Source organism: Marmota flaviventris, chromosome 8 (assembly GCF_047511675.1).
Source record: "Marmota flaviventris isolate mMarFla1 chromosome 8, mMarFla1.hap1, whole genome shotgun sequence".
NCBI lineage: Eukaryota > Metazoa > Chordata > Mammalia > Rodentia > Sciuridae > Marmota > Marmota flaviventris.
In genome coordinates this window covers 106,456,981-106,484,337 of record NC_092505.1, presented here as the reverse complement: position 1 = coordinate 106,484,337, position 27,357 = coordinate 106,456,981, and the positions used below count along the sequence as shown (strand labels likewise).

At 45.0% G+C, this 27,357-nt stretch overlaps 1 protein-coding gene across 2 annotated transcripts; it reads left to right on the top strand.

Annotated features, from left to right (window-relative positions):
• Positions 1 to 1,079: 1,079 nt before the first annotated feature.
• Positions 1,080 to 27,357, top strand: Ankub1 (ankyrin repeat and ubiquitin domain containing 1). Of its 2 annotated transcripts, XM_027933586.1 has the most exons (6): positions 1,080 to 1,169; positions 2,618 to 2,761; positions 11,128 to 11,344; positions 16,753 to 16,867; positions 19,995 to 20,930; positions 27,228 to 27,357. In XM_027933586.1, the coding sequence occupies exons 1-6, from the start codon at positions 1,080 to 1,082 to the stop codon at positions 27,355 to 27,357; spliced, it is 1,632 nt and encodes a 543-aa protein (XP_027789387.1). The 2 variants fall into 2 exon arrangements, with proteins under 2 accessions (XP_027789387.1, XP_027789388.1); XM_027933587.1 differs by lacking the exons at positions 1,080 to 1,169; positions 2,618 to 2,761 and having other exon boundaries at positions 11,250 to 11,262.

The window sequence follows — 27,357 nt, the reverse complement described above, 5'->3', positions numbered from 1 at the left end:
CCAAGACCCTGTCTCAAAATAAAATTAAAAAGAAAAAAAGGCTGGTGAAATAGCTCAGGGGTAGAGTGCTTGCCTGGCATGCGTGCAGTCCTGGGTTCAATCCCCAGACCCCAGTCCCCTGGCCACAGAATTAAAAGAAATGCAAGGTGATGACTATTCTAGGTCAGGAGGTACTTCAGGAAGAATGCAAGATTTATGTATATGAAAAAAAAAAAGGGAACAGGCATCATAGCATTAAATCAGATGAACCAATCAAAGGACCTCAGAAGAGTCTAAGTCCCAGTAAAATGCTTCCTCTACAAACTTGAGTAATGGTGCTTAATGTTTTCACTCACTTCGTGAGTGGGGTTTAAACATTTCCCACCAACACCAAGTGGGGTTGGAGGAGATGACAATGGTAAGTTGTTCTAAGTAAAAGAAAGGCCAGAACTTAGGGAAATGTCGCGCCACCGTGTTGCTGTGAGCAGATTCTGGGGACGGCCAGGGAAAGTCGAGTTTGCCTACACATCCGTCTCCTGGTGCAAGTAGATATTGCCAGACCCCGTGGCAGGATTACAAAGACGCCAGAGAACAAGCACACAGAGTCGCTATGGAAACCAGATGCTTCAACTTGAGTTATTTACAGAGAACTTCCAGGGTCGCCAACTGCGGGGTGCTTCTCTCTCTGGTGCATCTCAGCCACAGGGTTGTTTTTAAGGGCTCTTCATTTTGCTATACTTGAGTAAGTAAGAAGTCAAGAGTCGGGGTGGTGACCACATCTCCAAGGTGTCATTCTGTGTGTGTTTTTGTTTTACACATGGGAAGCTTGTTCACACTTGCCTCAGCCATTGTCAAGGGTGCTGAATTCTGTAATATGAGAACCAGGTGTCAGTTTGCTCCTGTGGCAAAGAAGCACTTCCTGCAACACAGAGGTGGCCTCTGCCTGGGATGCACTGTGACACTCTTGGATCTCCACATTCTCTCACCTTTGACAGGGACAACCATCAATTTGGTCCTTAATTGTGAGTTGGAATTTTCCCAACTATTTAGCAGGATCTTTGAAATCAGGTGGGATTTTTTTTTTTTAAGGTAATTGCATGATGAGGATTTTCATAGCTTTTGAAGGATCTTTTGAACCATTTGATGTTTCAGCAGATGAAACGGTGGAAGCTATCAAGCTGATGATAAAGGTATGTACTTTGTCCCAAGCCACTAAAATGTACATTAACTATGATTGTGCAGTGTAGTTTAAAATGTACATAGATAGAGATACTATCCGGCATATTTTCAGTAAACAAGGAGCTAAAAACTATTTGAAAACCTCACTATCTGTAAGATAGAGTTTTAAGAATACAGCAATTTTGAATATGTTGGATGAGGAAGCAAACTGAGTCAGTAACTTTTCAGGAAAAAAGTAGGTTGTTCATGGCCTACATATCTGATAGCATTTCTTCATGAAAGGACAACAATATGACACTACCTTTAGGCCATGAAAGTGGAAAATGCCAGTCATCTGATAGATGTTTTGTTTGGTAAGCAAGCAAATAAAAAGAATCAAAGGGTTCTGGAAGCAGAGGACTTCAGCCAACTGCAAGCTGTGACTTCATTTGTGTTCAGAGTAAGCCAAGCTCAGAGAGGCTATCTCACCGAGGATCATAGTGCTAGAATAAGAAACTATTTGGATGCAGTATCTTCCTTACAATTTTTTTTATAAATGTTTACACTAAAATAAAAAATTAAGTAAAATATTTAGTAACTGACCATCAAATATTTAACTTGAAGACGGTCATTCCCAATGGCAGGGAAGCATTTGTTGAGCTGAGTTATGTGATAGATGGTTGATTTCGACAACCGGGATTTTCTAACCTGGGGGATCTTAACCTTATGCGTCACGGATTCCTTTGGAAGTTAGGTGACACCTACGAAATCTTTCTCAGAATATCTGTAAATACATAAGATAAAATACATATGGATAAAAAAGGAAGCCCTTTATATTGAAGTAAAATTTTCAAATGATAAAATCAAATTTGTGATGTAGAGGTATGGTGTAGAGGGTTTGCTTTATTATCCACTAACAGGTTCCAGCAGTGCATTTAACAACTATTACCCTTGCAAAGCAGTGACCAGTATGAATGACATTTTGAAATATCTGCCACACCAGTAATGTGACGTGAAAATGAAAGTATGTGTAGCTTTTTGTGTTTGTGCTGGGTATGGAACCTAGGACCTTGTGCATGCTAGGCAGACACTCTATCACTATGTCCCCAGCTCTGTATTAGTGACTTTTATTCGTGATAAAGTCACAGATACAGCTGACGAGTGCTACTTTAGTTTGTTGCTGTCAAGCATAATTTAAGGAAATTTTTAATTTCATTTAGAGTTCATGAAATGAAGACATAGTTTTATCCCACCCAAATTCTGTTTGTAAACTTCTTGAGGTGGTCTAGAGACTCTAAGTTAAGAACCCTAATACTTCTTCCCATTGTCCCCAATTATATTGCTCAGTGGAGAAATGTTTTTGATAAAGAGTGAGAGAGAAAGAGTGAGAGCTAGAGAGAAAGGGGGGGGGGTAGAGATTACCTTTCCGGTCTAGTAACTTAGAGATCTACTCTCCTCATAATATGCTGTTATCTTGAAGGATTATTTCCACATTCCTCTCTCAGAAGACGAACAAGGCAGGCGGTACCTGGAGCTGATGTATGCAGGAGCTGCTCTAAGGAACAGCTGGAGTCTTGCTGATGTTGGAATATCTTTCTGTTCGACTCTCAAATGCTTCATTAAGGTACCATGAACCAAATAACATTTGTGCAAGATGCCTGTCTCAATTTGTACCAAATTGTGTATAATCCTGCCACAGTAAGTTGGTAACTAACTTAGAGGTTTTCTTTCCCTGCCTTCTCTCTGCCGTTGGCATAGCTGGTCCTAGGCAGGCTTTGTGTGCAGGGGGAGTGACCTGGAGACCAGGCAGTTGCCCTTGTCTGCTCCCCACCCCCCACCTCTTTTGCTGCCTGTAAACACAAGCTCATCACAATCCAACATCAGAACAAGGTCCAGGGCAGATCTATAATACTGGATCGGGTCCCTTCATGGGCCACGATTATTAGGGGCAGAGGAGTGAAGAGGAAGAAATTTGCAGTAACAAGAGTGGTGGGGCAGTTTCCTCACCCAAATCTAGCCAAAGTAGTCATCGGGTTAGGTATGCTGCAATGGAAGTAGCTTTTCCACTTAATGTCCTTAATTAATAACACTAAATGTGCATGACTAAGCACTCATGAGCCCTGAAGGACTTTACAGAACCTATAATTATAAATACACAAAATTATGTGCCTAGATATTTCAGGGGGTCCTTAACTTACAACAATTTTTAAAGGAACAAGTCATCCAAAGAATTCAAGAGGGCTGCTCTAGGGTAGAAGCATTATTCTATACTCTTTCTTTACCCTACATGAAGACAGGAACCTCAAGGAGTTAGTAAAGTATTCATTCCCCACCAAACAGGGCAATTCTTTTCTCATATTTATATTTAAAAGGTTTTCATGGTAGTAGAGAGTTAACTCGATATGTGTTTCAGTGAGTAACTAAAAGGGTATTTAAAAGGAATGTTCTCCAACATTAAATAGTGAAGACAAGTCACAAAACACATACTGATTCTGCTTGTATGTACAAAATGTGCTGAAAGCTGGGTCCTTGTCCCTGTTTCCAACCCAGTAACAAAGACAAGGTTTTGAGGAAATGGAAACAGAAGTTTTATTGCTTTACTAGCAAAGGAGAAACAAGGGACTCCTGTCCCAGAGCCTGTGATTCTGCCCATCATGGGAGCTGGGGGTGTGGGATTACAGAGGTGACTCAGAGGAATCCCTTTTCCCTAGATTAGGGAGGAGAGATTAGGAAGGAGACCAGAGAAGAGAGATGGGCAGGAGGAAGGAGGGAGGGAGGAGATGGACAGGGAGAAGAAGGTCTGTGGGAGAACAATCTTACATGTGACTGAGTCACGCTCCCTGGCTGGGTGCTGAGACGCTCAGTCGCAGAAATGTGGCAGAGCTTTCCCCACTCTTCTTGGGTGCAAGAGTTGGTGTCTCATGCATGGGTGTGTCTTGCTACAGCCCCATGGGTGAAGCTATGTTCACCTGTTCCTTTGTAATATAACCCCTTGCCCTGTTTAGGATAGAATCTTCCATGGAAGTGCCTTGTGTGTGTCCCCTTCTCTTACTGTGCCCTTGGGTGTGGCCTACCCAGGTGTCAGTCAATCTGCTGACAGTGGACATCATGAAGATAGACTCAGCCCCCTGAAACCTGACCCCTTGCCTCATTTAAATAACTTCTCCTCAATAAAAGGGGTCAGCACGTGCTCTTGCTCTATCTCTCTTTCTGCGGACCCTTAAGGTCAGAGGAGCCGTCACAGTGACCCCAAAGAAAAAGGTATTTGTGTCTCTTGTGTGGTTATTTCGTGCAGCCCAGTTAGCCCAGTTTAACTGGAGTGACCCCTGAGAAACCCGGCAAAGGTCAAGAAGAAAAGATGGGAAGAGGATGTCAGGAAGGAGAAGTTTGGAACGAAAACACATGTCAGTTTTAGAGCTACAAGGGATATATGTAGTCAATGCATAAGTGGACCACTGATACAAAACCCATGTTTATATATGTTTTGATGTTCTATGAGCATTGTCACGTATTATTTTCCAGCTATGTTTCTTTGTGCACATGAGTTCTACCTTCTGAGAATCGGAAAGCTAGGGTCTCCTGATTTATTTTGGCAAACTTAGAAATATGATGATGCAAACCCCAAACTGAAGTTCAAAGACTTGTTGGGTATGCAGTTTTTCTATTTTGAAAGGTATGGTTGGTATTGTACACTTGAAGTAAACCCAAGACATTTAGTTTTTTTATTATTATTATTTTATTATGCCTATATTCTTGTGTGGATTGCTAAGTTTGCTTAGGTGACAAAAGGGAAAGATATTAGGTAAATCTACAGGCGATCTGACCTTCACTACATTTGAAATATAGTTATTTTCCAGTTTGCCTGCATGTCACACTTTGGTCAAAGTAGGTACATTTGGAGTAGGAGTGAATGGGGACTCAGTCAAGACTGGTGTGAAGAGAATGTTGCATCAACTCCTATGGAAGCCACAGAACCCGTTCTGTGCCTGTGTCTCCACGTTCTGTTTACACAGGGTGGGTCCTGACAACTGTGGCTACTGCTGCTCCTATAGAACTTGGCATTGAGGGCTGGGGTTGTGGCTCAGTGGCAGAGCACTTGCCTTGTGTGTGTGAGGCACTGGGTTCAATCCTCAGCCTAGTAAAATAAATAAATACAGATATTGTGTCCACCTGCAACTAAAGAAATATTAAGACAAAAAACCATGGCATTGGGCACTGCAAGAGCCTAGGTTTTCCTGGCACACAGAGGTGCTTCTGCACTGGCCCCTTTCATTCTGACCCATATTGCCCTGGAAATCACTGCTGCGGCTTTCTTCCCTCCTGTCATCCAGGGCCCAGAACAGTCCCTGGCACCTGGTGGTGCTGCGTCATGTGTACTGAATGAGTGAGTTCATGAGGATTTGAGAGGCAGAGCATGAAAGCTAATTAGGAAGATCTGGTTGCAGCCCGGAGCTTCACAGCGAGGTGTTGAGGTGCTTTTCAGGGATTGGATCCCCACCTTTCTGTGGCTTCCCCTCCCTCTCTACTCTTGAGGCAAAGCACTTCCTAGTATCTGGCCTTTATCCCTGTCTGCATCGTGCTCTTAGTTACAAGCAACAGAAACAAACCCCAGATGATTTAAGCCGAAAATAAACATATTAAAGAGCTTTTACATGATTCACAATCTTGCAGGGAAGATTACCAGGATCAGAGGTTACTCAACCAGAAACAATATCTAAGTCATATCCCAGAACTAGTCCAGGAAGGCCAGACTGCAGCTGCCAAGAACCTTTGAAGATGGTGCTGGAGTTGCTGTCAGCCCTGTGGCCAGGCCAGCAAGGCTTCAGGGCTGCCACTCCCCGAGTCAGCTGCTTCCCTGCCTTCTGGGCTCTTAGGTCCAAGGAGTGGGTAAGCAGGTCGGACTCGGCCTGCCTCCTCGCATACCCAAGCTGACAGCAAAGGGGCGGCCATCTGTGTCTCAAAGAGCTGAGATGAGCCCAGCCTTCCTAAGACACCCTAAGTCTCCTTCAGACTCCTTCTGGTTTCCTTGGCTTCCTTCTGTAACCAGACTTCCCCCAACAAAGTGTCCTAATCCCTTCTGATATCCCTGGAATGTTGTGAGAAGCTGTTTTTGTGAGACTGAGTACAGACCTGACTGCCAGGCAAGTTGGAAACCTGTGTGCTATCTTGATAGATGGAAAACTGATTGAAAATGATACACATTTTAGCTTTCAAAAGGCTAAAATGTGAATATATAAACACCAAAGTCCAGGAGAAGCATGGAGTTTTATATTTTGAATTCAGTTTTATACACAAGAACATGTATAAATGTGATTCTTCAAAATGTACAGTTTATCAGTGAGAATACATTTATAATAAACAGCTTTTTCTTTTGGGATGGGGGGCGTGCTGGGGATGGACCCAGGGCCTTGAGCATGCTAGGCAAGCTCTTTTGCCATCGAGCTACACCCCCAGCTAAATGGTTATTTTTTCTAAGAGAAACCATCACAAAAAGTATTGAAAGAATTTGGAAAAGAAAGATATTTTAGTTTCAAATCAGAGTCCCGTCCTGTCCAGGATGACTACCACACAAGAGGAATTTATGAAGACATCTGACCAGAATTCATTCAGTTCAGCAAAACAAACACCATTTCACCTTTTGGTTTACTCCGGAACAGTTGGGGCAAGTTTCCGCTGTCTTGGTGCTGCCACTCCAAAATAGCAAACATAAAAAAGGAGAACTTGACACAAAATTACAGCAGTGTTCAAAACTAGACTCAACTTCTGTTTTCTTTCAGCCAGTGTTTCTAAAACCCTTCCTATTTTATTGTTCATGTACATGTCTGTATTTGCAGTGAGTTTGCTTTGTTCTTTGAAGTGGGGAAGAATGTCCATCCTATTTCAGGTATTTGTTTTTATTGGAAAGACATCATGTATGCCTCTCCTTGGTGTCTTGGTTAGTGTGTGGAGGGAAAGACCTGATTTTGTGTATGCACCTTGTGATATGGCATTGTTTATGCACTAAGTTCTGACCAGCACCCTGACTCAGTGTACTCAGAGAGGTAGAGAGATGCCACCTCCTATGGGGTAAGATGCTATAATCAGCATCCCTGGCTCCCTGTCCATACAACCAATATGCAGAAGTACCCAACTAGTGGGCCTCATTCAAATTCAAACTGAGTTTTCCCACAAAAGCAGAGTTGTAAAGAAGAATGAAATTATGGTGTTCGCTGGAAAATGGATGGAACTGGAGAACATCATGCTAAGTGAAATAAGACAGAACTAGAAATTCATATGCAGAAGGTAGAACAAAATAAGGAAGAAAGAAAAAAGAAAAAGTGTGTGCATGGTGGGGCAGGGGATCCCAGGAAAATAGAAAAAAGCCAGGCATGGTGATGCACACATGTAGTTCCAGTATTTGGGAGGATGAGGCAGGAGAATTGCACATTTGAGGCCAGTCTTAGCAACTTAGTGAGGTCCTAAGCAACTTAGCAAGATCCTATCTCAAAAAAATAAAAAGGGGCTGGGGTTGTGTTTCAGTGGTTAGTAAAGTGATTAAGTGGGTTCAATCCTCAGTACCAAAAAAGAAAGAAAGAAAATAGGAGATCAGTGGAGAGTAGAAGAAGGCAATGGTGGGAGATGGGGGCATGAATCTGATTGAAACTTCCCGTGTACGTATATGAATATACCACAGTGAATCTCACCTTCAGGTATAGCCATAATGCACTGATTTAAAAAAACTATAAATAAAAAAGCAAAGTTTTTAAAATAGAAGATTACAGGTAGAGTTTAAATAATGCAAATATCATTTAAATAGATGCATTATGAATGAAATAGGTCTGGGATGTCATTTGACATTTATTATTTACTTGTGTAGTCAAAGGTCCCTATATGCTCCTCCCCGTAAAAACTGACTCTCTGTAGGTGTTAATTGGGGCCTTGGGACCTGACAGCATTTGATTCCTTGCACTTTTGGTTTTCACCTCTGTCAATGCTGGTACCTACAGGCTAGAGACAGGTTAGAAAGGCTTATCTTTTTTTTTTTTTTTTGTCAGTAGAATTGAAATAGTTTTATTTGTAAAAAAAAAAAAATGCTTTGTTCTATTTCACTCTGGAAAACATGGCATTTATAGTCAAAAGGCTTTCACCAAATATTCACAATGCATATCCCATGAGAGAAGGAAGATATCTGGATGTGAATGAAAGGCAGAGGGCTGGGCATGATGGTACACACCTGTAATCCACAGTGACTCAACAGGCTGAGGCAGGAGGATAGCAAGATTGAAGCCAGCCTCGGTAATTCAGCAAGGTCCCAAACAACTCAGAAAGACCCTGTCTCAAAATAAAAAACAATAGGGATGGGCATATAGCTCAGCAGAGTGCCCCTGGGTTCAGGTTTAATCCCCAGTACAAAAAAAAAAAAAAAAAAATGGCAAGCAAAAGACAGAATTTGTAATTTACAAATGAGTTGGAAAAGATCTCTGTTTTTCACAGGTTCAAATTAGGAATTGTAAAACCTTAGTAAATAGTTACCAAGACCAGGAAGTTTACAAAAATTCCAGGTGATGGTACCAGAGGAGAGTGGAACTCAAAACAAATATTCATAGTCCTGGAATTGTGAGTGCTTCTTTTTTTTGGGGGGTGGGAGGTGGGAAGGGTTACCAGAAATTGAACTCAAGGACACCTAACCACTGAGTCACATCCCCAGCCCCTCCATCATCATCATCATCATCATTATTATTATTATTATTATTTTGTATTTTATTTAGAAACAGGGTCTTACTAAATTTCCTACGGCCTGGCCAAGTTGCTAAGGCTGGCCTTGAAATTGCTATCCTCCTGCCTCAGCCTCCCAAGCCTCTGGGATTACAGGCATGCATGTACCACTGCACCTGGCCTGTGAGTGCTTCTATTTATTTATTTATTTTGATTTTTATATGACAGCGGAATGCATTACAATTCATATTACACATATACAGCACATTTTTTCGTATCTCTGGTTGTATGCAAAGTATATTCACACCAATTTGTGTCTTCATACATGTACTTTGGATAATGATGACCATAACATTCCACCATCATTTCTAACCCCATGCCCCCTCCCTTTCCCTCCCACCCCTCTGCCCTATCTAGAGGATGGCTTTGGAGAAGATAATGCTAAGTGAAGTTTGCCCATCCCCCAAAAAACAAATGCCGAATGTTTTCTCTGATATTAGGAGGCTGATTCACAGTGGGGCAGGGAGGGGAACATGGGAGGAATAGAGGGGCTTATCTACCATGTGAATGTGGTATCATTCATGTGCTGTGAAGCTTCTCTTTGCCTCGTTTATGTGGCCTCATGTAGTAGCAAGTTAACTGGGGAGAGTAACTCAGGCCTCCTGTATTTTGTTTGCACGTTATTCTATTCATTTGCTTTTCATTCTAAATATAAATTAGTACCCAGCCAGAGGAATAAAGATAAATCAGAGGAATCTCTAAAGAAATAAGGGAAGGGCTTGGGTTGTGCCTCAATGGTAGAGCACCTGCCCAGCCTGTGCCAGGCCTTGGGCTCAATCTCCAGGACCACAAGAAGAGAAGAAAAGGGTGGAGATGACATATCATCTCCTCTCTTTTGCACTTAGCACCTTTCTGTTCAGCTTTGCAGGGATTTCTGCCCAACGCACACATTCACGGACTGGCTTCGGCAGATCCAGCCTTGCACAGCCGAAGGAAAGCATGGGCCTGGTGAAAGGGGAGGGCGAATATGGTTCTCTCTATGGGTACTGAGCAGTTTTCTGTGAAACCATCCTGCAGAGTGTCCACATAGCTCAGCTTGCGGGGTGGCCTCAGGTGAGGAGAAGAGGGTGGAGCCTGCCCCTGGGCTGGAGTCACTGAGATGTGCCCTAGATCCAGACACTGCAGACCTGACAGCAAGCCGCTCCTCAGGACTTTCTCAGAGCTCCGCGTGTAGATTCATATGATGGCACTTGTACCCGGAGGGAGGGAATTAAATTAGTATATAAGAAAGTGGTGTCCAGAAGGGCCTCTTTCTTATATATTAATTTCATTAGGGACTGAAGGGGAGTTTTGATGGAAGGAAGAGGGTGAAGAAGCAGAAGGGCAAGATGCCAGGGCTGGCTGGAGTGCCCAGGAGGAGCCGGGCGCCCAGCTTCAGGAGAGCCCTGACCCAGTCCTCAGTGGCACACCCAGCCCACCGCAGGCCACGGAAGAGTCACTGTCCTCCCCAGTCCGCAAAGAGGAAGTGAGGTCAGTTTCACTTTCTGTTACAGAGTGGAAATGTGGAGATTCTCCCCCTCCCCCAATTGCTGTGTTCCTAGTTTTAGTTTGTCCTGACTGACTGTGGCCAACAGAGGACTGAGACTCCACCAGCTTCCCATATCAACTCTGCTTCAGATGTCTCAGTGCCACTTGGTTTCCTATTTGGATTGTAAAAGAAAAGGAACAAAGGACACTTAAAAAAAAAAAAAAAAACCCTGTATTCAGTATTTCCCTTTTTAAACATAAAATTAAATATACATGGTTATTGTATTTTTAACGAGTCAAGCTGCATAGACAGATGATGGAGAGCACGTAGCAGTAAGAAAAACTTCCCTGCCCGCTCCTCAGAGTTAGCCTCTCAGAAAGGACTTTTTAAGATTGACCTGAGGCTTAGAATCCACGGTCTTTCTAAATTAAAGTGCAGCACTGTGGAGGGTGTTTCCAAACTAACACCTGGGTAACCACAGCAAGAACGTAGGTTGTCAGCCTTCCTTTCGTGGATCTGGGTCTGTAGATAAAGGACGAAAGATCTCAGAGCCCGCGGCGTCTCCTCCACCTTGCTCAAAGCAGGGGGACTCGCTAATGTGGACACAGAGGGCAAGACCAAGACCAGAGGTCAGAGTGCAAAGCTGATCCTGTCCCCCACCCCCAGCACACCCACATGGAGGGAGCGAGGCCCTCAGAACCCTCTGACGGGTTGGTCCCCTGTGCCAACCTCCAAACAGTACATTCCCTCCTTTCCTCTCCCTTCAGGAAGAAGACAAGCCCACGCTGTACGTGTTCAACGCTGTGACCCAAGAGACGATGCCAATAATGGAGAGCGTTTCCCTTCTTGGTAAAACAGTGTCTGACCTAAGGACCGAGGTGACTCTGAGATGTGGCCTCCCTGTGAGCGTCTACTGTCTGCGGACCCCCGCTGGCCTGGAGATGTATGATCGCAACACCCTGCGGGACTACCAGACCCATCTTGGTATGGCCTCGGCGGTGGGTATGCTGCCACTCAGCAAGGGGTGCTTTGATCCCAGCCAGATTTTGGACTTTTTCAAAAGAAAATGGAAATCTGGATTTTAAAATGCAGTATATTGATTTCATTTGCTTATTGATTTTAAAATAGTTGATAGTTACATAGTTTTAAAATGTCAGCAGTATAGAAGGTTGTGGCATCTCTGCGTCTCCCAGCCCCTGCAGGCAACCATTATGGCCATGAAGACTGAGAATCAAAAGCATTTCTAAATTGAGTCACAGCAAATGGAGGAGTTGCTTCTAATCAGAATCCTCTGCCAGAATAGCATGGATATAAGTTATCAACACTTTGTGCCCTTGTCTGTAGACTAAGAAATAAGGAAGGTCTCAAAGTCCTGCCAACCCTTGTTCTTTTTTAAAAAAATTTTTAGTTATATATGGACACAATGTCTTTATTTTGTTTGTTTATTTTTATGTGGTGCTGAAGATCGAACCCAGTACCTCACATGTGCCAGGCAAATGCTCTGCCACTGAGCTACAGCCCCAGCCCCAACTCTTGTTCTTGAAGCAGGATTTGTTGATATTCTCAGGTTAGAAGAGCAAAACTCAAATCACTTTATCTGTTTCTCTTTGAAAGTATATTTCAAGCATATACAAAAGTAAATCAAGTACATATTCTTTCCCCCTTTTTAATGCAAGTAGCAGCATATACTGTACACTGTTCTGAATATCTCTGTGTGCAATCTCATTCTACAATGTTACCAGTTATATAAAAACCAGCTTTGTAACATGGGAATGCCAGGATTCAGGGTGGAAAGCTGCCTTTCTTTAGCAGACCAGCATTTCCCCCTTATAGACAGCTTCCAACTGCTCTTTCAATACTGTAATCCAGGTCACGCATGGTACACCAGACGTCAATGAGAAAACCTCAGATCTGACAAGCCTTCAGATTTGCTTTAATCCTATTAGAAAATGATGTGAACTTAGGTCATCACTTGAGGTGAGTGAGTCCTTGCTGAAAGGGGCACAGCTGCAGGAAGGGCAAAGCTGTAAAACTGCTTCTGCCTAGTATACACAGAGCTTTCTAGGGGAGTTCAAGTTAAGGGGTTTGGCTTTTAAAAACTGCTAAATTTGTACTTATTGGTGCTTCTCCTGACCGTTGTATTGTCTTAGCATTATTCCTTCATGCAGTTTCAAAGTGAGGCTCTCAGAACTTTGCTGTCAATTATTGTCCCCATTTTTGGTCAGAGCAAATGAAGTTGTAGGGTCTGTCCCCAGAGTGCTCCTCTATAGAGCACATGCCGGCTGTGCACGCTGGCTGGAGACTGAACCCTCCCTCGGATATGCTGAGGGATACATGAGGCAGGACGCACTGTGACACTTGTCCTCAAGCAACTGTAATCTGGTTATTTAATGAAACATCAAAAGACAAAACAAAACTAGCATAAAGTCTGGATGATTGTTCTTTGGTCCTATATGGCTCGTATTATGCTGTGGCATTTTAGAGAATTCAGAAAGGACTTCACAAATTTTTTTTTTTTTAAGTAACTTTTCTGGAAGTTACCAACCCTTAAAACGAGCCTCTGAGGAAAGAGCTTGAGGAGGAGGGTTTCAGAGACCAGGCTCAGGGTCAGCACCCTCTGATGGGCTGCTTTAGCCATCGCGGCTACAGGGGGCCCTGGAGGACAGGCCAGGGGCAAGGGGCACGCCCTGCACCTCTGCTTAAAGCATAACCCGTGCTCCTCGAACAGCCAGCACACCTGGCTTTAACCAGAGGGCGAAGGACCCTTAGCTTCTGTTCCAGATTCTCCCCAGTCCAGTCAATGAGTCATCCCCTCGGCTCTCAGGAGTTGACCCTTGACCCTTTTTCCAAAAGCAGTGGAAAATCCAGGTTTTGAAGAAGCAGTCAAGTCGTTGTTGAAAATCAAAGATGTAAATGGCCAAGCAGTCGCTGGACACCCTGGCTCGCGCAGGAATACGCGAAGCTCGGGCTGCACTCCCAGCCTCGCGGTGGAATGGCGGGACACTCAGTCCTCAGCCACCCGGTGGGGGCTGAAGCGTCCTCTGGTAATGAGCGGCGTGGACTGCAGAGGGAATGAGGAGAAACTGCAGCAGGGTGGTGCACTGACCGGCAGTTTTAATGGTCCCGGTATTAAGTGATTCCACCAGCAATGGGCGAGACAACCAGAGTAACAAGGAGAAGAAGAAACAGAGTCATGCCAGACCTATATTTAAGAAAAGGGAAGGACCAAGGCTCTGACGCTAAGGACGGGGGTGGGCAAACTAGGAAAGGGAGCTGAGCTGGGTCCCAAGGTTTGGTAGGAGGAAATTCGCAGAGGCTGCAAGTACGCCTGAGTCTTCCCATTCTCCTCCATGACAACCAGGGAGCCAGGCCTGAGTGGTAGCAGATGTTGGGGTAGGTGTCCTGTCCACAAGGTGGGAGTCAAGCCCTAGGAAAGATCAAGTACAGAGAGGGACCTAGCAAGGAAGCAGACCTCAGAGGAATGGGAAATGAGCCGTGAAAAGCTGTCTGAGTCGGGAGAACCAGGACTCTGTACTGGAACAGGGGGTGGGCTAGAGGCTACTGGCAGGAGGCTGGTGAAGGCCAGGCTGTCAGGAGGCTGGTGAAGGCCAGGCTGTCAGGAGGCTGGTGAAGGCCAGGCAACTCTAAGAAAAGGCTTCTGGTTCAGTTCAAAGGTCATTGGGGGGCTCAGCGCATTTTAATAAAGTAGGTGGTGACAAAAGGATTTTGGATTGAAGAAGATAATAAATAAGGGGATAAAGGGCTTTTTTGGTGATAGAACATTTAATAACTAACTTACCAAGAATTTATCAAGCTAAGGGGCTGGGGTTGTAGCTCAGTGGTAGAGTGCTTGCCTAGCACATGGGAGGCCCTGGGTTTAATCCTCAGTACCACATAAAAATAAATAAATAAAATAAAGGTATTGTGTCAAACTACAACTAAAAAAATGAATATTAAAAAATATTTATCAAGCTAAGCATATCCAAATATTTGTGATTTGAAATTTAGTGGCACAACACAGGTCCAACACACACACACACACACACACACACACACACCTTTTTTTGCATTAACGATATGGTACAAGTATTCCCTTTGGCCTTGCTCCCAACTCCTAGGTCTCTTCCAGGCTTTTGTTTACCTCTTGCTTACCTGCTTGTTACTCGCTATACACACACACACACACACACAAACACACATACACACACATAATATACATGCTCAAAACTGGCGTGAATCCTTTCTGGAACAAGGTATACCTACCTAAACAAACGAGTAAGTGGAGGATGAATAAATGAATGGAAGCCGTTTCTTTAGGAATGATGCCAGTCGGTTCTTTTTTACTGTAAATGGCTCGTGGTATGGGTTCATGGACAGCCTGAGCATGTTGCACATGAGAAACTCTTCCTGGAGCTGAGATCTGAGCTGGTTCAGGGTACCTCGGCAAGTCCTAGGTCCAGGGAGACCTTATGTGCCCCTTAAAACCCTTTATTGATAAGAAAACTGAGGCTCAGAGAGGTACATGACCTGATCAAGACCATACTGCCAATAAACAGTGTTCATACTCCATCCAACTGGGTTCTTCCCAATAATCTGGTCTGCCAAACCGGAACACCTTTATTGATGCCCTTTAAGATCTGATCAATGTTTTACTTTGTTTCCCCTGCCCCAGGAAGTCCAAATCAAAGAAATGATTTGCATATTCTGGGAGAAAAAGCCCAAATCAGGCAGATATCGACCCTTGGAGCACAAGTAAGGAACCCAGGAACTTGGGAGACAGGGACCAACAGGGAGCCTTGGGGACAACTGCCTAGCATAGGCCCTGCTGTTCCCATCTGCTTTCCAGGGTGGCCCTGGGCAGTGCGGACAGGTGTGCAAGAAGACACCAAGCAGATGCAGGTTTGGAAAGCTCCATAACCTCTGTGGGTCCCTCAAAAAAATAAGAATAGAGAATTAGAAGGCTAATGCAGAAAGGGGCCCCAATCTTAAGTCTCATCACCTTTACACATTTCTGTGACAGGTATGGGTAGTGTCATCTGGAGCAGCAAAACATTTTTCAAGTAAATTTCTATTTTCCAACAGAATTCTTAAGCTTATGAAGAAATTTAATATGTGAAAAAAAGAGCATTAAAAACCAACTGGGATGAAAAGATTAGCCAGTAAATGGTGCTTACTAAACTTGTTTAGAAATTCTCTGGATATTCAAAAGTTGAGCAATAAAAGAAAACTCTTTGATTGTTATCTTTGATCTTTGAAAAATTAGGGCTCTTTATTGCAAGGAACTGATTTGATAGAATAATAGTATATATTATATATTATTATATCATATGATATAATAATGATAATTCTAACAGACAGGAAATTAAAGTAGAATAAAATACAGGTCTTGACAGAGGTGCCCTACTGATATTAAGGAGGATTGAGCTAGGGACGGTGGGGACCCTGAACCTAGGGACGGATGGATGGGCTGAGAAAAACCCAGCTGCACACACCTAGAGAGGGCAGTGGTGGGGGCCTGGAGTAGGCAAGTAAGTGTGTCTGGCAATTGATAAGTGCAAGCCATTTATCAGTGGAAGCAAAAGATGAAAGGTGCCATACTGCAGGGCTGGATTGTGGCAGATCAAGGCCACGTGCTTGCCAAAGTCATGTTAGAACAGAAGCAGGAGTGAGCAGGTGCAACCTGTCAGCAGAGAGGGGAGAAGACACACAGAGACATAGAGAGTATAAGGGAGAGAGTCCTGGGTCCCTGGGGAGAAGAGGGAGCAGCCCACTGTGAGCAAATCTTGGTTGTTCATGCACATGAGGGACTTCTTGCAACCCCAGGGCACAATTAAAACAGGCCCCCAAGACTGGATGAGACCTGGTGCTTGGGCTCACAGTTCTCCACTGGCCTTTGTCAACTGGCTATTCTAAAGTTTCTGCAACGTATGTTCAATGATAGAGAGTTTCCAAGCATATATGGGAGCCAGAGGAAGAGCCCCTTAACCTATCTGGACAGGTAAGGAGACGGTATAGTTAATGAGGCTCTTACCTAAGGGTCCAACAAAGCCAGTTTGCTTAGTTTCCTTTTCCAAAACCACCAGCTTCAGTTTACACGGTAACGTATATCTCAGCCCTGGATCAACGTCCACAAGACTGCTTTAAGAGGGCTGCAGGAAACTACAGCATTATATGCCCTGGCTCCAGAGATGAGAAAACAGGAGTGTACTCAAGCTGAGTGGCTCTTCCAAAACCCAAAGCCTAAGCTAAAAATACCACCCTGGCTCTTTATCCCAACGTTACTTTCCAGTGTGTATCCAGCTCCTGCCTCTGTTGGAGGAGAGCTATCATTAGAAGTTTTAAGCAACCACAAGGACAAACGCGAGCTGTGACCCGCCTCTCTGTGTCCACAGGCACAACATTACGTTTGGACGTCTGGGATGGATGGAAGGAGTTTCTCATGGGCTGCCTCCTTGGGCAGGAACTAAAAGTCCAACGCTATTTATCCAGAGAAGGACCAGTGCTCAAGTACGAGAGAGGAGGCACATACGGAATTAATTTAAGTAACTTTTCACTAAACTCCCGTCAGACCGTGAGCTGCTGTTTCCTCTACACCTGGGGTGCTGCTCCAGGCGGGTTCCACTGCACACAATATTACACGTGAGGCATTAGCTGGCAGCCCTTGGTGATGGGTTGCAGTGATTGGAAATACTAATGAAACAGGTGACTTCAGTTTGATTTGGATATCGGACTTCTAAACGTCACTTTAAAACCTGAGACGATAAGTATCTTGCCATTCACTTTAGTTATCCTACAAAAACACTTTCCAATCAATTGGCTGAAAACGTGATCCGCCCCTTTCTAAGCTCACTTGTAATTTTTTAAAGTGCATTTCATACAAGCAGCCAGCATTTAGCCACACACAAACTGTACCTGGGCGGTAAAGAGCGAGGCTCGGAACCCTCCCAGGTACCACTGCAGCCAGCAGCTGCCCAACTGCACAAGCCCCAGTAACCCTGAGGTCCGCGTTCCTCCGCGTTCAGAACAGCGCCCCCTCGTGGGAGTTCAGCCCTGCTTATAAAAGCGCAGGCACTATCAGGAGCTCCAAGGGCTTGGTGAGGGGACAGATGGGAAGAGCAGCTTTCACGGTCTCGTGAAATATTGAAGTATTTTACATCCATTTCTAATTTAGGATGGTGATGAGTCTCTTGTTTCATGTTCTGAATCCAAAGAAATATCTGTTTCGCCTTGATGCCTTTAACATAGCATATTTACTAAGTACACTCTTTGACGTGAGCACAGTTGCATGATTTTGTCCTTAGGACAATATATGAGGTAAGTATTTGTTATCTTGTACAACAGAAAGGAAACTGAGGTTATGAAATGTCCCCAATGTCACGCTGCTGTCAAGGAAGGGCACAGCAGGATCTTGGATCCTGACAATTCACCTCTAGTCTTCATGTGCTCAATCACCTCCCCTGGACTTAATATTCAAAGTCCAAGAGCTGAGAATGTACATGATCAAGATGAAAAGCTCCTTTAACTCCTCCACCCAATCAACAGGTATTTGTTGAGCACTTGCTATGTACTAAGAGCCTAGGAATATAGCAATAAACAGGGCCTCACTGTCTTCAGCAAGCTTAACATCTAGTAGGGGAAACAGAAAATAAACAACCAGTTGCTGGAGAAGCAAAATGAAAAAAATGCTTGGGAGTCCAACTCCAGTGCCCACGTGCCTGGGAGCCAACCCTGTTCCTTTACGGTCAGCTCCATAAATAATGGGGAGCAACCTAAACATCACATACCTCAGCCTCCTGGTAAGTGGCAACAATAATAGTATCTACCCAGAGAATGGCTTTAGAGATGAAGTGACTCTGTGGTCATAAGGACTCAAAGGGTGCTGCAGGCCTGGTCGGAAGCCTTGAGGGTCAGGCTTCACGGCTGTCACCGCCCGTGTGCTGTGGGCTGTAAACAAGGCTCAGTGCAGCCTGGCCGAAGAGCATGCAGGTGGACCACTTGCTCCACTAGGGATCAGCGAGGCTGCCTGAGAAGGGAGGTCCTGTTTGAGACCTGAAGGACCAGCACCCAGGGGGATGGCAGGTAGGAGAGAAGACAAGGATCCAAAATAGGTGTCCAAGCCGAGCAGCAAGAGGGCAGGTTCATGGAACTGAATGCCTTTCCTGGTGGTGGACTGCAGATTGAGAGGGAGTTGGTGGCTGGAAGGGTGAGAGACCAGTCCACGCAGTCCTGTGGAGGAATGGAAAGGGTTTGGACTTGGTCTCTCGCCGGTGGGAAGGCTCTGAAGGGAGGGAAGGGGCAGGATGGGCTTGGCATTTAAGATCACAGCCCCGCCTGCTGTCTGTGGAACAGAAGTAGATGGTAAGGAGAAGGTGGCTGTGGAGCCAGGCCTGTGGTAGGACAGGGGGAGCTAAGGACGGACTGAGGGTAGGTGTGGGAGGCAGAGTCAGCCCCTGTGAATAACAGACTAGGTATGGGAAGAAAGGAGAGGAAAGGCAAAGTAAATCTGAAGCCCCCGCTCCTGACTTCAATGATGGGGTAGACGAAGAGCTGCTGGGCCAGGAGGGGAACCTCAGAAGAAGAGCAAACTTAGGAAAGAAGATGAGGAATTCAGTCACTGACACAGTGAGCTTGAAGGGCTTATTTGGACGCATCAATCAAACTGTAGATGTCTGAAGGAAAGATATGGCCCAGGGACCTGGTGTCACCAGGGCAAGGATGATTGCCCAGCCGCCCAGAGGTCCCAGGGGTCTTTCACAGCTCATTCAGGAGCAGGCTCCTCATCCAAGATGGGTCAACTTCAGAGAGGCTGCCTTGCCATGATGACTTTCAAAGTTCAAGTGTGAAGCTGATGTGTGCATAAATGCCAGCACCTTAACTCCATTTAGTTATAACCTAACTGACCCCTGTGCTCTGGGCAGAGCATGTTCCCCATCCAGGAAAACACATGGGAAGCTGCATGCGCAGCAAAAGGCAGAGGCTGGTGTGCAAGTAGAGAAGGGGTAACACCAGGCCACCTGCCTCCATCTCTGCAAGGGGTTCAGTCCCCCTGCACACGTGTGTCCTGGATGAGGTTGGGCGCACTCGAGGTTTGCCTCCTTCATTCATGCCTCTGAACTGCCATCACCAATCCCCAGCTCATGCCTTGGGAATGTTGGAAGGACCAGGGTGGCACAGTACAATGGAGGTGACAGAGGACAGCAACCAGGAGTCCAGGCAGGGTGGGGGTAATAGGAGGCAGGGCTGTGGCTCAGGAGAGTAGCAGAGAATTGAAAAGACAGAACACATTACTGTCCAAACAGCAAGACAAACACACTGAGCTCTCAGATGTCTAAAATGTGCTGAATTGCTTCCAATAACTTCCTTTTTACTATATAGCTTCACAGTTGTCCTAAGCATTTGATTTTTACATTGACATCCACTCCAAGGGAACCAGTTAGAATCATTTACCTGCTGGTGGGAGAAGAAGGGGTATCAGCAGGCCTGTGAATCCAACCAGGTGCTACTATAAGTCTTTCTTAAAACAGCGTCAAGGTCAACGTTAGGAAGAAGTGAGCAAGCACTTCAGCAGAATGTCTTGTGAGTGCCGGGTGACCCTGCTTTACTGACCCTTCCCCCACTTGCTTCCCTCCTCCAGGTATCAGAGAAGGGTTGCCCTGTACATCGCTGCCTTCTATGGCTACGCCGAGCTCACTGAGTGGGCCCTGAAGCAGGGTGCGCGGCCCCATGAGGCAGTGGGTGCCCACCCCTATCGAGCATGGTGCCACGAAGCCCTCCACGCAGATGTCTCCAAGTGCCCCATTCATGCAGCTGCAGAAGCAGGCCAACTGCTGGTTCTGAAGACCTTTGTCCACTGCAGTGTCCTGTGCCTGGAATGCAAAGACCCAGCAGGACAAACCCCCCTGGCCATCGCGTCCAAACACAGGCATAAAGACTGCGTGTTGTATCTGCTGAATAAAATGTGGTCCACGGTCTCATTTCTGAAGATTTCTGTCCCAATGAGGATTTATATTAAGATAAAACAATGGATCCTCAGAGCTCAGAGTCACAGCCTTCGCAGGAGCCAGCTGTGCAGAGCCGGGGTCCGTGGGGCGAAAGTTGGAGATATTGTGATGGTGGATGGTTTCACCCAACCCCAAATGACCTCCAAGAGCTGGCATAAGGCTGGGAACCAGGACTCACAAGGCAGCTCCAGCAAGCTACCGCCTCTCAGAGGACACGCTACAAGAAGGAAGCCTGGGGACTCTGTGGCAGTTCCACAAAGGGAAGCGGGAGATGGGCCCCTAGTGTTGCCTCCACTGGTAGATGCGGATGCATTCTCTGAGTTACAGAGACATCAACAGCAAAGTCAGATAAAAATTACCTCCACAGCTCGGAGGAAAGAAGGGTGCATAAAAAATGCCTACCTCCCCCAAGTGCCCCTCCCCCCCTTTTCAAGAGCGGGGTACTCGCTCCCCTGTTACTCCACAGCGCGCAGTGAGGACGTTTTACTGAAGTCCTGCTTCGCATCTTTCCAGCAGCACAGTGGGAGGACTCCCAGGGAGAACGCCATCTACTGCTTGGCTGTGGCCAGGTAACGTTTCCTCTGTGAACACACAAGGGCAGGCCTTTGATAAGGCAGGTCTAGTGCAGGGGACATTGGTAAAGCCTCCTGTGCCACACGCAGTACTAACATAAGTCGCTTCAATGCAGCCATACCCAGCCCCAGGTCCTCATCTTAGCCTGTGTCTAGGACACAGTGAACTGAAGTCACCGCCTAGTCCAATGTGTAAATGCATCTCGGTGCACGAGTGGGTTCTTTGTCTTGCAAAATTGAAGAATGAAATCCACAGACACAAGAGTGAGAGCACAGTAACAGGCTTTATCAGAGCAATAGAAAGAAAGCAGAGCTTCGGAGAGAGAGGGATCCCAAGACAGGGCTGCCAATGGGTACCTGTTGTCTAGGGGGTTTAATGGGCTTGATGTAGCCCTATAGGTGATGGGTGAGATATAGGATTTGGAAAGGGGCCAATTGACACTCTTTTTTGTCTTCTTCAACAAATCTGGGGAGAGTAGTTTCAAACTTTTATTGACATAAGGTGGGGATGAGGGGTTTTAGGCACAACAGAAAGTGCTTTAAAGGAGCTTTTGTGGTTGGCCATTGCTGGGAGTAGGGGTAGGGATAACTAAGGAGGAGCTTTGTGGTTGAGGCTGTCAGGAGCAAATGATGGGTGTGCCCTAGACCCGACATCTCCTTTCCTTCTCTTCTGAGACCCCATCTTGGCTGCCTAGGGGTGGCCCATCTTGCTGCCCCACAATCTGTAAATGCTTTACTCCTCAACCCTTCAAGAGTCAAAGAGACACACAAAAAGCATAGTGTCTCAGGGCACAGGGACACGTGCCTGTCATCCCAGCAACTTGGGAGGCAGAGGCAGGGAGCTTGGCAACTTAGGGAAACCCTGTCTCAAAGTAAGAAATTACAAAGGGCCAGGAATGTAGTTCAGTGGAAGAGCAGTGCTGGGTTTAATCTCTAGAACCCAAAGAAAAAGATCATAGTATCACTTAGATCAGTTGCTGGTGCTTATTTCTTTTTTGAAGCTGGTAAGAAATTGTTAGTTACTGGTGAGGAAAATAAGTAAACTTTAAATATGAGATGGAGACATCAAAGGTGTCATGAAAGACTAGATGGTAATGAAAGTGGAAGAAAGGAACTATTTAAAAACAAATTGAACCACGAAAAGTTTAGTTGAGGGCAGGGGATATAGTTCCATGCTGAAGTGCTTACCTAGCATGCAAAGGCCTGGTTTAATCCTCAGGGAAGGAAGGAAGGAAGGAAGGAAGGAAGGAAGGAAGGAAGGAAGGAAGGAAGGAAGGAAGGAAGGGAGGGAGGGGAGGAGGAAGGGAGGAGGGGAAAATTTTGATCATTAGATTTCACTGAAAACAGAAGTCTTAGATTAGATCTTTGGTCCTACCCATTACTTATGAGGTATTATTGGATGCAGATATTAGAGAAGTATAGGTTTATGAGGAGCTTTTCCCCTTAATCAATGCAATGAGAAGGAAATGGAAGAGAAAGGCCAGCGCGCCTCTGCATTGCCTTTCAGAGTTGGTCTTGTGGGTCCGCTGGCCTTCCTTCAGCTAGGTGTTGCCACCTAGTGGTGAGAGTTACTTGGGCTTGAAAATGCACAAGATCCAACCTGTTGAGGTTGACAGTAAAAGAAAACTTAATCAAAGCCTCAGTTTGTGAGATATCTCTGCCATCTAAAATCCTAGAAAACTACAAGGAAATTGATTAATACAAAAAAATCATATAGCCTGTCTTAAAATCAAGATGTAAACATAAGAAAGGAAAAACGGATTTATTGCAACAGATGCATGTTGAAAATGCGTTTATTTTGCAAACATTCAGTAAGTGTTTATATGGCCCGGTGCAGGGGTAGACAAAACAGAAACATGTACAAGTATGTTTTTTCTTCGTTTTTATGGTGCTGACGATCACAACCAGGGCCTTGTGCATGCAAGGCAAGCACTCCACCATAGAGCTACCTCCTCGGCCCCAGAAGTGTGTGCCTTTGAGGCAATGTGTGTATAGGTTCAGCTGAGAGAGTCTGCCGGGGTGTACTGTGCAGAGTGTTTCCTGAGGGAGGAGGATGTTGAGTAATAAAATAGACCATAAAGTGCACAAGGAACACTGATCTCCCAGGTATGGCTTGTTGAATTCTTATTTATTTTTTATTTTTATTTCATACTGGGGATTGAACTCAGGGGCACTCAACATTGAGCCACATCCCCAGCCCTATTTTGTACTTTATTAGAGACAGGGTCTCACTGAGTTGCTTAGCGCTTTGCCTTTGCTGAGGCTGGCTTTGAACTCACAATCCTCTTGTCTCAGCCTCCCCAGCCACTGGGATTACAGGCTTCTGCCATCACTCCCGATGGCTTGTTGAAGTTTTACATTTGCACGTGTCCATGTAACTCCCTCCCCAGACGAGATGTAAGTTATTTCCAGCATTCTGAAAATTTCCTTCATGCCCCTTTCCCATCAATAATCCCTCTCAGATATTTAAAGACATTTGAATAAAAGTTGATTTCTCCATGTTTATAAATGTACATGTATGCTGTTTAATTGAATCCAATTAAGCGAATATTCTCTTTCTTCCTTTACACACATTAGTGTGAATACTTCTTCAAGTCTGGAGACACTGTAGTTTAGTGGAAAGCAATCAGGCTAATTACATCCAATGAGCATAAGCTCTTTCAAGGTATATTTTGTTTCCTCTTGTGTAAAAAATTTTGGAAAATATAATAATTCCTCCAAGATAGAGCCATTATTTTGATCTCTATGATTGACAATTAGTTTAGTCTGTTCTTGAACTTCATATGAAGTTCATCATACGGTATGATTTTTAGGTCTTTTTTGCATACCAATATTGCCTGTGAAATTCATTAGTGTTTTGTGTGTATGATTTTTTTTCTTATTTTAATGTAATATTCCATTTCTATGTGGTAGTCCACATCCTAACTTATTTATTTATTCATTTTCTTATTGATGGGCATTTGGCTTACTTCTAATTTAGAGGCTATTTTGAATAAATGTATAGTATTTTACCTTGTATATGAGCTTTGGAAGACATAAGTTTTTGTTTCTCTGGAATGGAATTGCTGGGTCATAGGGTAAGTTGATGTTTAGCTTTAGCAAACACTTCCAAAGAGCTTTCCAAAGAGGTTACACCAGTATGCTGAGGTTTGATAGATTTACCTCGTGAGTATTGGAGTTATCACAGGGAGGCAATGCAAGATCAAGAAGGAGATTTCTCGGAGAACACCTACTAAGAAAGGGCTTCATGCTGGGCACAGTGGCACATGCCTGTAATCCCAGCAGCTCAGGAGGTTGAGGCAGGAAGATGTCAGCCTCTGCAACTTAGCAAGGCCCTAAGAAACTTTTGTTTAACTCTGTCTCAAAATAAAAAATAAAAAAGGCCGGGGATGGGGCTCAATAGTTAAGCATCATGGGTTCAATCCCTGGTACCCCTCCCTCCCACAAAAGAAAGAAAGAAAGAAGGGAGGGAGGGAAGGAGGGAGGGAAGGGAGGAAGGAAGGAAGGAAGGAAGAAAAGAAAGAAAGAAAGAAAGAAAGAAAGAAAGAAAGAAAGAAAGAAAGAAAGAAAGAAAGAAAGAAAGAAAGAAAAGGGTTCAGTACAAGGGAGTCTTGGGAGTGGTGGCCAGCCTCGCTGCACACGTGCCTGGCGGTCACTCCAGCAAATGCTCTTTCCCTTTCTCTTTTTCCAACCCTTTTCTTTTCCCTTTAACCATGCTCTACCTCCCCATCCATGTCTATATCTACCTGAAGCCTCTAGTCGAGCTGGGAAGCCCGATAGTCTAAATGACCAGTCCAGATCTTGTGCCCAAAAGACACACACATGAGGACTGGACATGCACACTTTGAAGTCTACACACACTCTCATGAAGCTACCATCATGGCCAGAAGATGGGGAAGAACCTAATGTAGTCCTTCATGGTACTGACCAGAGAGTTGGTCAGGCTAGCATTCCCGATTGTCTGGGAAGGTCAGTCAGGACCTCAGACAACTTATCTGGCCTCAGGCGAAAGTGCTGAACCATGTACTCTTTGGGAATTCTCCATTCAGGTTCATGAAAATATTCTTCTTAGGATTAAACCAAAGATAGTATCACGGCAGTTAGCACCGACCAAGTGCTCCTGGGAGTTTGGGTTGGTGTGTGCTTATGGCTGGTGCCCACGATAGTGACCAAGGCCAGAAGATCACACAGTCTTATTCCTTTGTCTAAAGGACAGTGTAGGCTTCACATGCATCAAGGGACACCTCTGAGCTCTAATGTCCCTAAACCCTCCTCATTGCTGGTCAGCTGATTCCAGTGAGGTTCCTGGGACTTGGAAGCTCTGTTTAGTGAAGAGTCCAAGGCAGGGGGTTGGGATGGAGTGGCAGAAGGGAGGGTGATGGAAATGGGAAAGACAGTGGGATGACAGGGGATTGGTCTGAAAGGTTGAGTGTTGGAATGGACCAAGAATGGACAGTAATCCCAGACACCAACTCTGAGGGCTCCTGTGCTCCAAAGAAAAGCAGAGCTGTTTTCTTTTGTTTTTAGTAAAAAGGCAAGTCTTACATCTTTTGTTCACGTTTTTGGATCTCCAGCACACAGAGGCATGGAGGAATTACCCAATAAACAATTTTTCAACGAATGCAAAAAAGCCAAGATTCAAATGCTAGGGAGAGAATCTGATGTGCTGTGAACCAAGGCGGAGCTAGAGATGTGTCAGAATGAGGGAGAGGGTGCATCAGCTTCAGTCAGGTAGGTTATGGAGAAAGGCTAAGGAGCCTGGGAGTTGCCTCAGGGTTTTGTGGACAGGCTAGATGGGTTAACCCACTTCAGAGGGCCCAGGGAGATGCAGCCATCAAACAAAATGGAAAGCAGAACAAAAACGTTGAGACAGGCAGACACAAACTTTATTCAAATGTTTGAAACCCTGGGGTGTCTATGCAAGGTCCCTCCCAATGAGCTGAGTGACAGCCCTTAAAAAATCTGCAGGAAAAAAGAAAAATTAAAAAGTCTGCAGGATTTTGCCAGACCAAAGGGTTGGTGGTGGAGGAAAGGATCCCTGTAGAGGCAGTGACACTGTCAAAGGTGCTGCTTTGTCAAAGGGCAAGAAATTTAATTTTCAGGAAAGAAAGTGGATTGGCAAAATGCACCTGGAGGGTTGCAGAGAAGTTGGCTGAGAGGAGACTCCAGGTGGACATCCACACTGAGCAGCGTCCTTGTGCCAGGCGGACAGTTTGCTTCTCAGTCTCCTCTCCATGGGGAGGTGTTGAGCGGGAAGGTCTCAGAAGCTCTTTTTCATAAGGTAATTCACAGAGTTTGTGAGTCCAGTAGAGAGATGTAGGAGGCCACTGGAAAAGTGTAGGCCGACTGTGCAGGGTGGGACTGGCCGAGACAGACTGTGCAGGGAGCTGTGGAGACCGATGCTGAAGAAGAGGAGACGGGCCGTGGGAGAGAAGCTGATGGGGCACGGCCTATGAAGTCTGGTCACTGATGGTGTAGCAGTGGTGAAGGAGGAAGTGAGTTTGGTTTCTGGTTTTGGGGATGGCAAGGATGACAGAATCAGTGTGTTAGAGCAAGGGTACTGTGAAGCAGACAAACTTAGGAAGGAGATAAAAGACTGTTCAATTGGAAATCTCTACAGGATAAATACTTTTTATTTGCTAATTGGAGATTTGTAACTTTTAAGAAAGGCCAAGATTGAGGAGTCATACATATGGGAATTGCAGCAAGGAGTAAATGAGGCTTCCTAGGGTGAGGGTGTAAAGAGAGGAGGACCACAGGCAGAACCTTGAAGAACCCCCACATTTTAGGAATGCAAAAGTCTTCCGCTGTAAGTCATATTTGCCTCCTATAAAGTAGGTGATCATATTCAGACTTACAGGGTTTTTATTAGGTATCTAGCCAGAGAGTAAATATCATAAAATATTAAGTTCCATTGCATTTCAGTTAGATTATCAAAAAAAAAAAAAAAACTAACATCACTGTAAAAAAAAAAAATACCCTAAAGTGTATTGGGTGGGGGTTGGAGAAGTGGTCAAGCGACCGGCGAGATACAGGGATGCCTAGGAAGGACGAGCAGCTTGTCTCTACCCGGAGAATCCCCCCTGACATGAAGGGCTTTCTGCTTTCAGTTGAGATTTCTAAATTTCTATTATTGACTGGAAAAGATCATTTCCACAGATCAAAAGGAGCTGGTTTTAGACAGATTCTTATTTCTGTTTCACATCGTACCCATGTGGTAAGATAAACTAGCCACAGCTGCACATCGATCTGAAGACTGAACCTCCTGGCGTATGATGTCTTGTTCTCTTACAGTGCCTTTAAGGAGAAACGATGGCTTCAGCAGCTAGGAATAGCAAGAGCCCTTGCCAAAAAGAGCATTTCCCACCTGACCACCCACAGAGGCCTGGCAGCAGATGAGAACCCTCCAGAAATGTTGCTTTGA